Below are 13856 nucleotides of genomic sequence, written 5' to 3'. Positions count from 1 at the left end.
GTCTGGATGATGCTTTACAACGGCTTCCGCTGTTACAAGGACCTTTTCCGTGATACGTTAAGAAGCGAGGCGTAGTTCTGGGACTGGGTCAAGGCTTCCTTTCTTTCTGTGGTCCCCCCCACCCCGTTTTAGGGCATATAAGTTTCAGCTGCTTGTCACCGTTGGTTACTCATTAGTACAAGGATTCTCCACCTTGGGCCCACTATGTTGTTGGACTACAACTCCCAACAGCCCCAGCTCCAACGGCCAAAGGCTGGGGATGCTGCTGGGAGCTGTAGTCCAACAACATTGTGGGCCCAAGGTGGAGAACCCCCCCCCCCAGCTGCAGACAGTAGTAGCGTGGTTGTGACGCTGGCAGGTCTGAGACACCCCAGGACAAAGCTGTGATGGGTCTGCCTGGGAGGCTCCCTCTGGCACAAGACAGGCTCCCGCCCATTTCTAACTTGCTAGAACAGCTACCGCCCCCCCCCCCGAGCTTGGGGTACTCGGATCGAAGAGTTTTTATTGGGAATGAATCACTGCTCAAAGTGTGTGCGGGTGTGAGTGTGGGTTGTCAACCGCGTTGCGTGGGTTGTGTGTTTTGATCCTGCATATTTGGACTTGATTGCCGCGTGCAGCAAAGGGAGGCAATTCTTTAGGGTCCTTTCCATTCCAGGGCCCTCGACCAGGAAGGAGTTTTGACCTGAAACGAGCACTGGGCCTGTTCAAGGCCGCTGGTGAGGCACCTGAGGGGCTCCTTTTGCCAGCCAGGCTGAGACACCCCAGCCTCCCCCCCCAGGGAACAAACAGGGCCAGGGCCGATATGTGTGGGTGAGGCCCTACTCTGTGCCCCTGTCTGAGAGAGTGGGGCAAGTACCCCCCCTTGACATAGGGCATCCAAGGCCGGGACCGCTCCCTCTTGGGCAGTGACAGATCTCCCTTCAGACATCGGGAGGTGGCGGGGCGGAGATCCCACACCACTTCGCCGCCGGCCGTGGCCTTCTTTCCCCGGGGCTGACCTTCCCAGCTCCTCCTCCAGCGCTTCTTAGAACCGGGGAGCTGAATGGGGCTCCAGAGGCCGTCTAGTCCAGCCCCCGCGGCTCGGAGCAGGGATCGGCGGCCACACACGCAGCGTCCACTCCCTGCCCGGCCCAGCCTCTGCATGGGCACCTGGCTGGCCAACGGACAGCAGCAGCTTGCTCCCCAGAGATGCCGGGGGGCTGCCCCCTTCGGCCACGCGGCCGGACAGCGGGGGTCTTGGAAGCTCCCCCCGCCAGCAGCCTCCTCGCGATCTGCTCAGCCGCCAGCCCCCCGGGAGGGAGGGGGGCGGGCCACCGCGCGGGGCTGGGAGGAGGGCCCCCGGCGGCCGCGGTGACATCACCCTCTAAGCGCATGACGCAGGTTCTATTTTTGGGGGGCCAATGGGCGGCGCAGGGCGGGGGTCACGTGGCCCGCGAAGGTTACTTAGTGTCAGGCTGGGAGGAGGAGGAGCGCAACGCAGGCCGGCGCGCGCGCACGGAGACCCCCACCCCGCTTCCTTGCTTGCGCTGTCATCTCCCCCAGCAGCAGCGGCAGGTTGCGCTCTGCGCTCTCCTCCTCGCCCGGCCGGGCACAGACTGCGCTGCTTTCCCCGCTGCAGCAACTGGAGACGGCGGCCAGGCTTGCCCTTCTTGGGCGAGGCAGGCTTGCCTGGGGCTAGTGGCGGCGGCGGCGGCGGCCGGCAATGCACCTGCTGGCTGGACCTGCGGCGACCCGGATGGCGCAAGCGGCCGCTCCAGAGCGGGCGACGGCGGTGCCAGCAGCAGCAGCAGGAGCAGGCGGGCCTCGCACCGCAGCCTGAGGCGGCGCTGCTCGGCGCTGGGATGCAGGAGGAGGCGCTGCTGCCCGACCCCTGGTGCCCCCTTGCCCGTCGCCGCGGGATCATGGCCGCGCCGCCGTGCCCCGGCCCGGCCTGAAGGAAGGAGAGCCTCGCCCGGCGCGCCCCCTGCTCGGCCCCTGGCTGGCCGCGCTCCCCGCCGGGCCCTCCTGGGAGGAGCAGGAGAAGGAGGAGCAGCAGCAGGGACTGGCTCCGGCCCGGCCGCGCTCGCCTGCTGCCGCCGCTGTGCGCCAGAGAGCCCCCGACGGGCGGCGGCCAAGTAGGCCAAGGACTCCGCTGCTGTCGCCGCCGCCGCCGAGGGATTCGCCCGAGGAGGCGGACAGGACGCCCGGCGCCCCGGCCATGGGGGGGCGGCCTCTGCTTCTGCCGCCGCGTCCGCCGCTGCTGCTTTTGCCGCTGGGCCCCCAGGAGACCCCCGGCCCCTCCGGGCAGCGCTGAGGGACCGACGGACGGACAGACAGGACTCTGCTTGCGCTGGGCCGCCGCCCGCCGCCATGGAGAGCCCCAAGGCGCCCCCCGCCGCCGTGACGCCCACCAGCCCCTCCTCGCCGGGGCTCTCGCCGGTGCCGCCGGCGGACAAGGTGGACGGCTTCTCGCGGCGCTCGCTGCGGCGCTCCCGCCAGAGGCGCTCGCACAGCTCCTCGCAGTTCCGCTACCAGAGCAACCAGCAGGAGCTCACCCCGCTGCCCCTGCTCAAAGGTGAGCCTGCCCGGCTGGCTGGGCGGGCACCGGGCTGGCGAGGCCCGGGCGGGGGCCTGGCCTGCTGCCGCCGCTCTCGCGCTGGCTGGGGACGCCCTCCGCTCTCCTCCCTCCTCGGGCGCTGCTCGGAGGGCCAGGCTCGCGCGCCGGGCTGCAGGGGGCCTGACGGCCCTGCCTGGGCCCGCGGGGGTCCTTCTCCTGGCGACTCTGCTGGGCTTTCAGGCAGGGCTCCCTTCTGCGGGGGTGGGGGCCCCAGTGGAAGCCTTTCACAATAGCGGGGGGGGGCTCCCTTGTGATGGGGACAGCTCCAGAGGTGCTTCTTCTCGCCTGGTGTGGGAGAGCGAGCGAGAGCCGTCAGGTGCAGCAGGAGCCAGCAGAGAGCCAGCCTCCTCAGCTTCCTGGCTGGAGGGGCACTCCCGCCCCCCTCCCGCCACCTGCAGGTCTGGTTGGAGGCCCTGCCCTGGCTCTGCTGCACCCCGGGGCCTGGCAGCCTCTCGGACTTGGCGGGTGGGGCTCCTTGGGCTTCGTGGGGGGGGCCCACTTGCTGCAGCCACGCACCTGCCTCGTGATTTCCTGAGTGGTGGGGTGCGGGTGAGGAGAGGGGTCCTGCAGAAGAGGCTGCCCTCCGTGTGTCACCCACCCCCATAGGTTGCTGGAGGCTGCTCATCTCTGGCTCTGGATCTGCCTGGCCCCACGGCTGCCATGGTTACAGCCCCCGGGAGGCATTCCCAGGGCCGCTTCCTACCCCAAGGGAGACACAGGAGCAGGCGGCGGCGGCAGCAGTGTGGCTGGGGGGGGGCTTCTGCTCAAGGAAGGAGGCGGGGGGGGGGTTAGGGTTAGCTTACCTGGTCCCCAGCAGTGTTCCCTGTCAGAGAGATTCCCAGATGTTGCTGACTACCACTCCCATAATCCCCCGCCAAAGGCCATTGCAACTGGGGATGCTCGGAGTGGTAGTCAACAACATCTGGGAATCCCTCTGGCAGGGAACACTGGTCCCCACCAGTCCTCACTGCAATGAACGTTCAGAGCTTATCTCGTAAATAATGTTTAAGCAGACCTGGCTATGGGCCTGCTTTCTGGGGCTCAGCCGTGGGTCTGGTGCTGAGGGGCAGAGCTGGGTCCTGGAAGGCAAGCTGCCCCTGTAGGGTGCCCAGGCCCTGCCTGGATGAGGCTGGGCGAGGGCGTGGGCTTCATGGGTCCCCGCTGGCTCCCTCCCCCACAGAGGCCCCCGTCTCCGAGCTGCACGACCTCCTGTGCAAGAAGCTCCAGCAGTGCTCCATCCTCTTCGACTTCCTGGACTGCGTGGCCGACCTCAAAGGCAAGGAGATCAAGCGGGCCGCCCTCAACGAGCTGGTGGAGTGTGTGGCCACCAACCGCGGCATCCTCATAGAGCCTCTGTACCCCGAGATCATCAAGATGGTGAGCAGGGCAGGGGGGGAGCCATTGCCTCTCCTGTGGGGCAAGCCCACAGGCTCCAGGTGTGGGGCAGGGACAGGCGTCCCCTGAGCCTGAGGGGCAGCAGGTCAACAGCTGGGCCGGATGGCCCGCTGGGGAGTTCATGGCGAGCCGGGAGAGCCAGGCCGTGCGGCCGCCTGGGCTTCCAGAGACGGCCTAGTGGCTCCCAGAAGCTGGGGCAGCATTTCGGGCCGCACCCCTCTTCCTCGGCCAAGGACGGAATGGCGAGCTCGGCATCCCCTGTTCTTGTTGTGGGAGAGACGGCCCTGAATGACTGCTGAGTTGGGATTTGTCAGGAGGCTGGATGGTGACTGCCTGGGGGCGGGGGGGGGGGGTTTCCACCAAGACCGTAGTTGCGTCTCTCAAGTGCTCAGTTCAGCCGGGAAGGCCGCCCAGCCCAGCACTCGCAGGGACTCTCCGGGCTCTCTTTCTTGTTACCTGGATGAACGGACCTGCCTTGCCAGAAGGCCGCCTTCACGGGCTGTGGCTCTTTAATTTGTAGATACACAGTTTGAATAACAGCAGCCAAATGGCAGTGCTTTGCTTTGGAATCCCACCGTTGATTTATTTGTGTGTGTGTACGTACACCTGCCACCAGAGGATAACCCTTAATGTACATAGGAAGCTGCCTTATATTGAGTCAGGACCTTGATCCGTCTGCACTGACTGGCAGTGGCTTCTCCAGGGTTTCCGGCTCCGGGGTCTCTCCCAGCCCTCCCTGGAGATGCTGCTGCTGCCAGGGAGGGAACCGGGGACCTTCTGCAGGCCACGCAGAGGCTCCTCTGCCCCTAAGCTGCAGCCCCCTCCTCTCTGTCTCCAATGAAGTGCTCACAGTAGCTCACAAAAGCTTCTGCTAAAACAAATGTGTTGGTCTTTCCGGTGCCACAAGCCTCATCCAGTGTTGTTGTGGGGTGCATGCCCAATTACTAACTCAATTGGGCTCTGGCATGGCCTCTTGTTGCTGTTGCTTGCTTTATCTGGGTGTGAATCATCTCGATCAATCGATCTATCAATAAAATTAGCAAGGACAAGCTCTAGAGATGAAACCGGGGAAGAGGGCCCCTCGAGGAGGGATACATTGGTTAAGCAGGCTGTGCAGAAATGCCCAAGGTCAGAAAAGAGCACAGTCTATCCTTGTGTGTTGTGGGGCCAAGCTGTGTGTGTGTGTGTCTGCTCTTCTCCTGCCTTGTAGAGTTTGAGAGTGGTGTGTGTGGAAGCAAGGGGTGTGTGTGTGTGTGTGTAGCCTGGCTGATTTCTCCCTGCTCCTAGATCTCGGTCAATATTTTCCGGACGCTTCCTCCCAGTGAAAACCCCGAGTTTGACCCCGAAGAGGACGAGCCGAACCTGGAGCCCTCGTGGCCACATCTCCAGGTGAGACGCTGTCAGGGGGCTGGAGGAATGGTGGGGGGGGTTTCTTCTCAGGTGGGCTGAGAGGCAGAGGAAAGGGGTGGGGTGCCCCTTTCCTGCTCCAGTCTGCTTGGGTTGGGGTGCTGTGCAGAAGCGTGGTTGGGGGAAGAAGTGGAAGTCTCTGTGTGGGGGAAAGTTCGTGGCGGTTGTGCTTCCCAGCTCCATCTGTCTCTTCGCAGCTTGTTTACGAGTTTTTCCTCCGGTTCCTTGAGAGCCCAGACTTCCAACCCTCGGTTGCCAAGCGTTACATAGACCAGAAATTTGTACTGCTGGTGAGTGGAGGGGGAAGTGAAAGGGGCAGGGCGGGGCCAGGGAACCCCTTTCTGAGCATCTGAGCTTCACAAGTCTGGCCTCAGTTTGTGTGGGGTCACGGGAGAGGGCCTTGTTCATGGTGCTTCCCCAGCTGTGGCACTCTCTTGCTCAGGAAATCCATTTGGTGCCCACCTCCTGATGTTTAAGGCCTCGATTTTTTCCTGTGGTCCCTCTTCCAATGGTTGTTTTTTTTAAAAAAAACATTGCTATCTCCCTGGTGTGGGATTTGTGAATAAAGCATTGTGCTTTATTCTGTGTCAAGTTTTGTTCCATGGCTTGCTGGTGGTGGCTTTATTCTGGGCGAATGCTGCTGCCCTCTGACCACCTGGAGGTCTGCCTCCTGTTCCCGGATGTTTGGAGTCCAGCTCTGCTGGCTTGGGCTGAAGCTCTCCATTTATTCTGAGCCCTGGTGAGCCCCAAATCTCAGTCAGGATCAGCCAGCCAGAAGGCTTGGGGAGGGGGGCCTTCCGGGAAGGTCCTGCTCAGAGCCACCCCCCTGCTGCCCAAGAGACTCTCCAGGCTCTTGCTTGAGCCCCCCCCCCTTCGTTTTTTGTTTTTGATCAGGGCCCTGGAACAAAAAGCCAGAACCTGCTGGTGGATGTGGTGATGGCCTCCCATCTAGTCTAGGTGGTTTTTAAAAAGGGATTAGACAGATGCATGGAGTGCCAGGGCTCTCGGTGGCTGCTGGCCTTGACAGCTGTGTATTTCCACCAGGACCAGAGAGGGCACGATGCCCCTGGACATCAGAGGGGAGGCAACACCGTTGGGAGGGGCGGTCACCCTCTCCGTCCCCCCTTGCGAGGGCTTCCTGGGGCACCTGGCTGGCCACTGCGTGAGGCCCGATGCTGGGCTGGGTGGTTCCTTGGCCTGATCCAGCAGGCCTCTCCTTAGGCCCTCATGATGAGATGAGGCTTTAGGGTTTGTGCTGCTGTAGACTCTATCGATTGTTTGTGCTGGCCTGCCCTCTTGTGCGCACTTTGCTGCTGCTGAGTGTTCTTTTAAATTGGCCGTACGCCTCTTTGAAAGCTTTGGGCAGAGCAGAGGGTGGCGCCTTGAGCATTCCCAGGAGGCTGAGGGTGAGCAGAGGGGAGAGGCTCCCGAGCATCGGAAGAGCCTCACTGCTGGATCAGGCCCAGGCCTGCCTAGTCCAGTATCCTGTTGGTTTCCCACAGGGGGGCAATCTCCTGGAACGCTCCCCCCGCCGCCGTGCGGTGGCTTTTAGCTAAATGAGCAAGGAGGCACCTGTCCAAGTGGTGGTTCTCTTGAAATGGAGCAGGGGGCCCTATCCACCTGCAGCTCAGCACCCCTCCAGTGGTGGTTGCTGGTGCCTACCTTGTGTTTGGTTTTAACATTGGAGCCCTTTGGGGCCAGGGAGGGAGCCACCTTATTTGTTTTTTCGATGCTTTGGAAAAGAACGTCAATCTGCCTAGTTGCACCCGCCTGCATTGTCTTCCCTGCCCTGTTTGGGATAAGAATCCAACAGCCGAAGTCAGGCAGCAGCCTTGTTTGTTTTTATTTCTTATGCATCTTGACATCCTGCGCTTCCCCCAGAGCGTGCAGAGGCTGTGTACATGGTTGTGCTTGTTCTCACAACAGCCCTGTGAGCCTTGGAGAGAAGTGACTGGCCCACAGTCACCCAGTGAGTCCTTTGGCTGAATGGGGATTTGAACCCGGGTCCAGGGTTGCCTTGGCTTTTTAAAAGCCAAGGGTTACGGCCCTTGTTTCACACGAGTATACCCCTCAGGTTCTGGCAACAGGTCTCCCTGATCCTTGCTGGACACTCTGGCTGCTGCTCCAGGCTGGCTCTCGGCGTGCAACTCCCCAGAGAGCCAGATTTCCCAGGCTGCGTGGTGAAGAGGTGGGGCGGGGTGGGGGGCTCAAGGGCCTGCTCTCTGGGTGCTGCTGGCCCCGACTCGGGGCTCTCCCCAGACTGCCCCTTTGAGGAGGCAGGGGGCTTGTGGCTGGCCTTGGCTGACCACTCCACCCCCCCTTTCCTGCAGCTGCTGGAGCTCTTTGACAGTGAGGATCCCCGGGAGCGCGAATACCTCAAGACCATCCTCCACCGCGTCTACGGCAAGTTCCTGGGGCTGCGCGCCTACATCCGCAAGCAGTGCAACAACATTTTCTTGCGGTGAGCTCCCTCCCTCCTCCTCCTCCTCCCCCTCCTCCCCCAAAGGCAGGGTTGCTCCCCCCACAGGAGAAATGGGGAGGGGTTCCTTTGCTCAGCCCCCCCCCATTTTGGTGGGTGGGGAGGGACTGCCCCATTGAGCCTGTGATGCCACCCGGTGCCCACTAGAGGGCAGGGTGGGATGGACCGGCCCTCTGGGCTCCAGCGGCTGTTCTCCTCCCTGGTCACCCCCCCCCCCCGTTTCTAGGAGGGAAAGACCCACGCTGGCTGGAGTGGGCTCTGAGTCTCCCTCTGGCTTGTGCGGCCAGCTTGGCAACCAGGACTGTAGTAGCCAAGCAACCCACGTTGGCTCGGGGAGGCGGCTGATGGCCCTGGACCTGAGGAGGTTGGATCTGCCCTCTCCGAACCCGGGAAGCTGCCTTCTGAGTCAGCCTCGTGGTCCAGCTTGCTCAGCCTCGCCTGCCCTGACTGGCAGCAGCCGCTCTCTAGGGTTTCAGCCCCGCTTGTTGCTGCTGCTGCCGGGGACTGGACCCAGCCTTTCTGCCTGCAGAGCCGAGCCTCTTCCCCTGAGCCGGGGCCCATCACTGGCAGCCCCACCCAATTCCTTCTCTCCCCGGCAGGTTTATCTATGAGACGGAGCATTTCAACGGTGTGGCAGAACTGCTGGAGATCTTGGGAAGGTATCTGCCTTGGGCCTGGGGGTGCCGTGGTGGGCAGGGGGTGGGGGGAGCGTGCCTTCCCGTAGCTTCCCTGGGTCAGTTGGACTGCAGGCCTCCCACAGCCGTCTCTGCACCCCGCACCTTTTGCCACTCGTGCGAGTGGGAGGCCTCCTTCTCCTCCTCGCTCTGGGGCAGGTGGGGCGGAAGGGCCTAGAGGACGAGGCTCCTGGAACTCTGCCGTGCCCCCCACCCCCAGCCACAGTGTGCTACCCTTGAGGACTGAGGTTGGAGGGGAGGAGGGAGCTCTCTGTGTCTTCAGCCACGAATTCAGCCGTTGGGACAAGCCATGCCTGGTGTGGAATCTGGAATGCGTAGCTGTGCCTTCCCAGAATATATTTGTGGGGGGGGGGGAGAGCAAGAGGGGCGTCCTCTGTCCAGCCGGGGGCTGCCTTCCCCAGCGCCCTGCCTGAAGCCTGCCTGTGGCTCTTCCCAGCATCATCAACGGCTTTGCCCTGCCCCTGAAGACGGAGCACAAGCAGTTCCTGGTCCGGGTCCTCATCCCGCTCCACTCAGTGAAGTCTCTCTCCATCTTCCACGCCCAGGTGAGGGGCAGCAAGGGAAGTCTGCCTCCTGGGGGGCAGGACGCAGGGAGGGGTCCCGGTCAGCGCTGGAGCACGGCACGGGGGGCCCGCCCTGGGTCTGCCTCCTCAAGGGGCCCCTCCTGTGCCGGGGGGCGGGCGGTCCTTGCCTCGGCCAGTGGGGTGGGACTGATCTGCACCCCCAGCTCTGGGTCCACAGTACGCGCTTTGCATGTGAAAGAGCCCACTCCAGGGCCTGGAATCCCACTCTAGCTGAGGAGGGCGGGCAGTCAGTCCTGGCAAAGAGTCAGAGGAAGCCTCGGTCCCACTCACTCAGGACTGTCCACGCAGACGGGCAGCGGCTTCTCCCAGGCTGCAGCCAGGCCTCTCTCTCAGCCCTCTCTTGGAGATGCTGCTGCCGCCGGGGAGGGCACCTGGGACCTTCTACAGGCAGGCATGCGGATGGTCTTCCCCAATCCCTCAGGGGACTCTCTTCCCAGTGCTCACACATGGAGTCTCCCATCCAGATGCAAGCCAGGGCAGACCCTGCTTAGCAAAGGGGGCGAGTCAGGCTCTGCTCCCACCAGACCAGCTCTCCTCCCAGCTGTTCAGGGTGAGTGGGTGGCATCTGACTCCCACGGGTCTCCGTTGCAGCTGGCGTACTGTGTGGTCCAGTTCCTGGAGAAGGATGCCACGCTGACGGAGCATGTGAGTTGGGGGGGGTTATGGTGGGGGGCGGCTGGCAGGCTTGGAGGCCCTCCCGGGAACGGCATCCATAGACTGGGGCAGTTGAGAGCAAGGAACAGGTCTGGGGTGGGCAGGCGGGCAGGCAGGGGCTCAGGGTTGGGAGCTGCCGTCTCCCTGGGTCTGTGGGAGGAGGGGGTGGTGACCCCTCTCTAGCCTGCAAAGGGCTTGCAGTGGCCCAGAATGGCCATGGATTGTGGCTCGATGCAGGGCTGGAATCCTCGAGGGGCCCGACCCCCCCCCTTCCGGCTCCTGGCTTTAGAAAGTTCTGTAGGGGGAGGGCTAGAAGGAAGGGCTAAATTAGGGGCCACCCCCTCCTCCTTGGGCCAAGAGGCACCTTTGCAAGGCGGGGGGTTTGGGACTGGGAATTCGCTGCCCCGGGATGTGGGGATGGCCACTAGCTGGGATGGCTTGAAGAGGGGCTTGGCTGACTTCATGGAGGAGAGGTCTATCAAGGGCTCCTTGCCAGAGGGCTGCAGGCCACCTCCAGCCTCAGAGGCAGGAGGCGGCCTCTGAGTCCCAGTGGCAGGGGAGTCACAGCAGGAGACGAGAGGGCCTGCCCCTCTCAGCTCTTGCCTGTGGGCTGCCCCCGTGGGAAACAGGAGGCTGGGTGGGTGGGTGGGCCGCCTTGGGCCTGATCTCACAGGGCTGCTCAGGGATGATCCCAGGGGGATGTCCTTATGAACTTGTGTTTCTTTTCCCTGAGAAGCGGTGGTGGAGAGCCCGAAGGTGGCTCTCTTCTATCTATCCAGCAGGGACCTTTGAGCCAGGGTCCCCCTCCAGCCCAGCAGAGCCACCCTCCCAGGGGTTGTGCCTGGGGGTGGGGGTCTCCCCTGTGTTCCTTTTGGGCCTGGGAGCCCCCTTGGGAAGAGGGAGCCCTCTGCTTCCTCTCCTCCGTCCTCCTGTCTAAACCCCTGCAAGCCCCCTCTGTGTGTGTGAGAGAGAGAGACTCCTGTGGGCCGGCTCCCTGAGGGCCCTCCTTCCAAGGGGGCCTGCTCCTGACTGGGCTGCCCCCCGCTTTCGCCTGCCCAGGTGATCCGCGGCCTCCTGAAGTACTGGCCCAAGACGTGCACCCAGAAGGAGGTGATGTTCCTGGGGGAGATCGAGGAGATCCTGGACGTGATCGAGCCCTCGCAGTTCGTGAAGGTCCAGGAGCCGCTCTTCCGACAGGTGGCACGCTGCATCGCCAGCCCCCACTTCCAGGTGCCCAGGGGGCGGATGGGGCGCTGGGGGCGGGCAGCCGGGGGGCCCGAGGCGGGCCGCCCTGGGAGTGAGGGGCAGGGGGCCAGGCGGAAGCCCCGGCCCCCGCTGAGCCCCCCCGTCCCCTGCAGGTTGCAGAGCGGGCTCTGTATTTCTGGAACAACGAGTACATCTTGAGCCTGGTCGAAGACAACTGCCACACGGTGCTACCCACCATCTTTGGCACGCTCTACCACGTCTCCAAGGAGCACTGGAACCCGTGAGCACCTGGGGGTGGGGGGGAGGCTGTCGCCCTCGGGAAGCCTCTGGCACCTCTTGGGGCTTCTTAGTTCAGGAAAAAGAGGACTGCGGGGAGGCAGGAGAGAGGTCTGTAGTGGGGAGGAAGTTGATGCCTAGAACCCTGGAGAACTGCTGCTGCCAGTCAGTGTGGACAGTCCTGAGCTTGCGGGACCAAGGGCCTGACTCTGGCGGCGGCGGCAGCTTCCTGGGCTGAGCTGTGGCAGTGTAGTGTCCCTGCCCTGCCATTTCCTGACCCTCCTCTCCCCGCCCCCCCCCCCCCCACTAGGACCATCGTCTCCCTGGTCTACAATGTCCTCAAGACCTTCATGGAGATGAACGGGAAACTCTTTGACGAACTTACGGCCTCCTACAAGGTGGAGAAACAGCAGTAAGTGCCTGAATGTCTTTGGGGAGGGGGCAGTCCTGGGCAGCCCCTCTGGCCTCTGCCCCCGCCAAACACCCGACTGGCACCCTCCTCAGGTGCGGTGGTGGAAGCCAGCAGGAGGAGAGCTGGACTGGGGGCAGGGGCAGGGAAGGTCCCCTCTGCTAAGCAGGGGCTGTTCTGGTTTGCCCTGGCATGAGTGGCTGCATGGTGTTCCCTTTAGGGGAGGGGGCCGCGGCCCGGACGCTTGTGCACCCCCCCACCCCCGTGGCCCAGCAGCCTCCTTGGGCCCCTGCTCACCCCGGAAGGGGCTGCCGCCGGGGGTCCCTCCGCCCACCCTCCTCCCCCCCTCCTGTCCTGCCTTGCAGGGAGCTGAAGAAGCAGGAGGAGCGGCTGGAGCTCTGGCGGCAGCTGGACGAGCTGCAGCTGCGGAAGCGGCAGGGCCTGGAGGAGGCCAAGATGAACCGCCTGAACCTGCAGCACAGCTTGGCTGTGCAGAGCGGAGGGGGGGCCAGCTAGGAGCCCCTCCCCTCCCCGGAGCCCCCTTGCCCAGGAGGCCCCCTGGGAGCAGCACCCCTCCGGCCAGTGCCAAAGCTTGCGGGCACCTGCCCTGGGCCCCCTTCCCCGCAGGGCCCCCGGAGTCTGTGGCGGTGTGTCCCATCTGGTGTGGGGAGGAGTTGCGGGCGCAGCCGCCAGGAGCTTGAGGCCAGTGTGTCGGTCTTGGAGGGGGTGGGGGGGCGGGCAAGATGGGCGCCCCTGCTGGCAACCTAAAGCAATAGACTTGCGGATTCAAAGCTCGCTCTGTGTGGGTGTCTTGTGGCCAGGACGGGGGTTGGGGGGCTGTGCCTCAGGGGGAGTGGGGAGAAGCTGTGTGCGGCCCCCTGATGGGAGGGGGTCAGGCCTGTCTTGGGGACTGGGGGAGCAGGCCACAAAGGAGGCTGCCCTGAAGGCCGGCCCGCCCTCTCCCTGGCTCTGTGCGGCTCCTCACTCCGCCCCAGCAGGGCTGCTGCAGGGCCTTCTCTCCCGCCCCCCAGCGCCGAGGGTCAGAGACTGAGGGCCCTCTCCTGGGGGAGGAAAGTGGAGGCAGCGGAGCTGAGTCCATGCATGGGGTCCTGGGTGGGCAGGGGGGCTCGGCCGGGTGGGGGGGCTGCCTCTGCAAGGGATCCCACCCCAAGCACTTACTCGTTGCTTTGGTTTTCCAAATGTTGCATGCTGGCGCGGGAGGGGAGGGGAGGGGTGTGGGGCACTGGAGGAGGAGGAGGCACTTTGTTCAGAAGCGCCCCCCCCCGCTTCCCCTCAGAGGATCCGAAGGCGCGAGCAGAAAGGTGGGGTTTGGAGAGGAGCAGGGATGGTGGGCGGGGGGGGGAGCGTTGAAACTCCTGCACTTTAGAAGAGCTGGTGGCAGCACAGCCGGAAGCAGGGTTGGTTCTGCCTGTGGTGGGGAGGGGAGGCTTTCCGTGGAGAAGGGTGGCGGATGCACCCCCACTGTGGGGTGGGCGGGCTGCCGCCGCCGCCCCTACTGCTGCTGCTCCTCCTCCTCTCAGCTGCCCTCTTGGTGGGGGGGGGGCTTGGGAGTCCCCCTTGGAAGGCAGGGTGGGCTACTGGGGGTGTGTGTGGGCCCCCATCGGTCTTGGGTTTCTATGTCGTCCCTCCTCTTCTTCCCTCCACCGCCATCGCCACCAAAGGTTTTTCGTTTTTGTGGGTGGGGAGCAAGGTAACCCCTTCCCCACTGCTCCCCCCCCCACTAGGCATGACGACGACGTTGAGCATTCTCTGTAACAAGAAATAGTCACTGGGGGGTTGTTTTGGGAAAGGGGGTTGGCGTGTATATTACAGGTTTTTTTTAATTTCTTAGCCGAACACTGAAGCCGTCTGGCCACTCGACTTAGCAGCCAAGGTGCACCTTTTTCTGTAGCCGATTAGATGCCGCACGGGTGTAGTTTCCACAGGAGGAGGCCCTGAGGGGTGGGGGTGGGGGGGGAGGCGGGGAGGCTGCAGAAGAGAGCTATTTTGTGGGGGGGGGGCGAGTTGGTCTATTTATTAAACGTTTCGCGACCATGGAAACCCCCCTGCCCTCTTTTTCCTTTTGCTGGACGAGTCTGTATTCAATAAAGAGAGAAACCCTTCATGTCACAGCAGAGTGGGTGTCTGGTCAGTG

The 13856-nt window shown here is 63.6% G+C and overlaps 1 protein-coding gene and 1 long non-coding RNA gene across 2 annotated transcripts in view; one reads left to right on the top strand and one right to left on the bottom strand.

Moving 5' to 3' along the window:
- The window catches only part of LOC128337373 (uncharacterized), a 30519-nt gene extending 29164 nt beyond the window's left edge, over positions 1-1355 (bottom strand). The window contains exon 1 of the long non-coding RNA XR_008312246.1: positions 999-1355. This is a non-coding gene — a long non-coding RNA (uncharacterized LOC128337373). The remainder of the gene's footprint in view (positions 1-998) is intronic.
- A 985-nt stretch (positions 1356-2340) lies between these two features.
- Positions 2341-13831, top strand: PPP2R5B (protein phosphatase 2 regulatory subunit B'beta). The gene is made up of 12 exons (XM_053278298.1): positions 2341-2554; positions 3777-3973; positions 5279-5380; positions 5596-5688; positions 7729-7859; positions 8477-8536; positions 9009-9117; positions 9748-9801; positions 10870-11040; positions 11169-11296; positions 11603-11704; positions 12067-13831. The coding sequence occupies exons 1-12, from the start codon at positions 2350-2352 to the stop codon at positions 12215-12217; spliced, it is 1503 nt and encodes a 500-aa protein (XP_053134273.1). The 5' UTR covers positions 2341-2349; the 3' UTR covers positions 12218-13831.
- Positions 13832-13856: the final 25 nt, after the last annotated feature.

The sequence above is a fragment of the Hemicordylus capensis genome, chromosome 14, assembly GCF_027244095.1.
Source record: "Hemicordylus capensis ecotype Gifberg chromosome 14, rHemCap1.1.pri, whole genome shotgun sequence".
Lineage (NCBI taxonomy): Eukaryota > Metazoa > Chordata > Lepidosauria > Squamata > Cordylidae > Hemicordylus > Hemicordylus capensis.
The sequence above is the reverse complement of the archived record's forward strand: the minus strand, read 5'-3'. Positions and strand labels throughout refer to the sequence as shown.

What these genes read in the sequence shown, in the direction of transcription:
- PPP2R5B (XM_053278298.1), top strand. Translation starts at nt 2,350, where the DNA reads ATGGAGAGCCCCAAGGCGCCCCCCGCCGCCGTGACGCCCACCAGCCCC. An exon ending in ACCAGAAATTTGTACTGCTG is followed by an intron (nt 5,689 to 7,728) that starts GTGAGTGGAGGG and finishes CCTTTCCTGCAG; the next exon opens with CTGCTGGAGCTCTTTGACAG. An exon ending in ATGCCACGCTGACGGAGCAT is followed by an intron (nt 9,802 to 10,869) that starts GTGAGTTGGGGG and finishes TCGCCTGCCCAG; the next exon opens with GTGATCCGCGGCCTCCTGAA.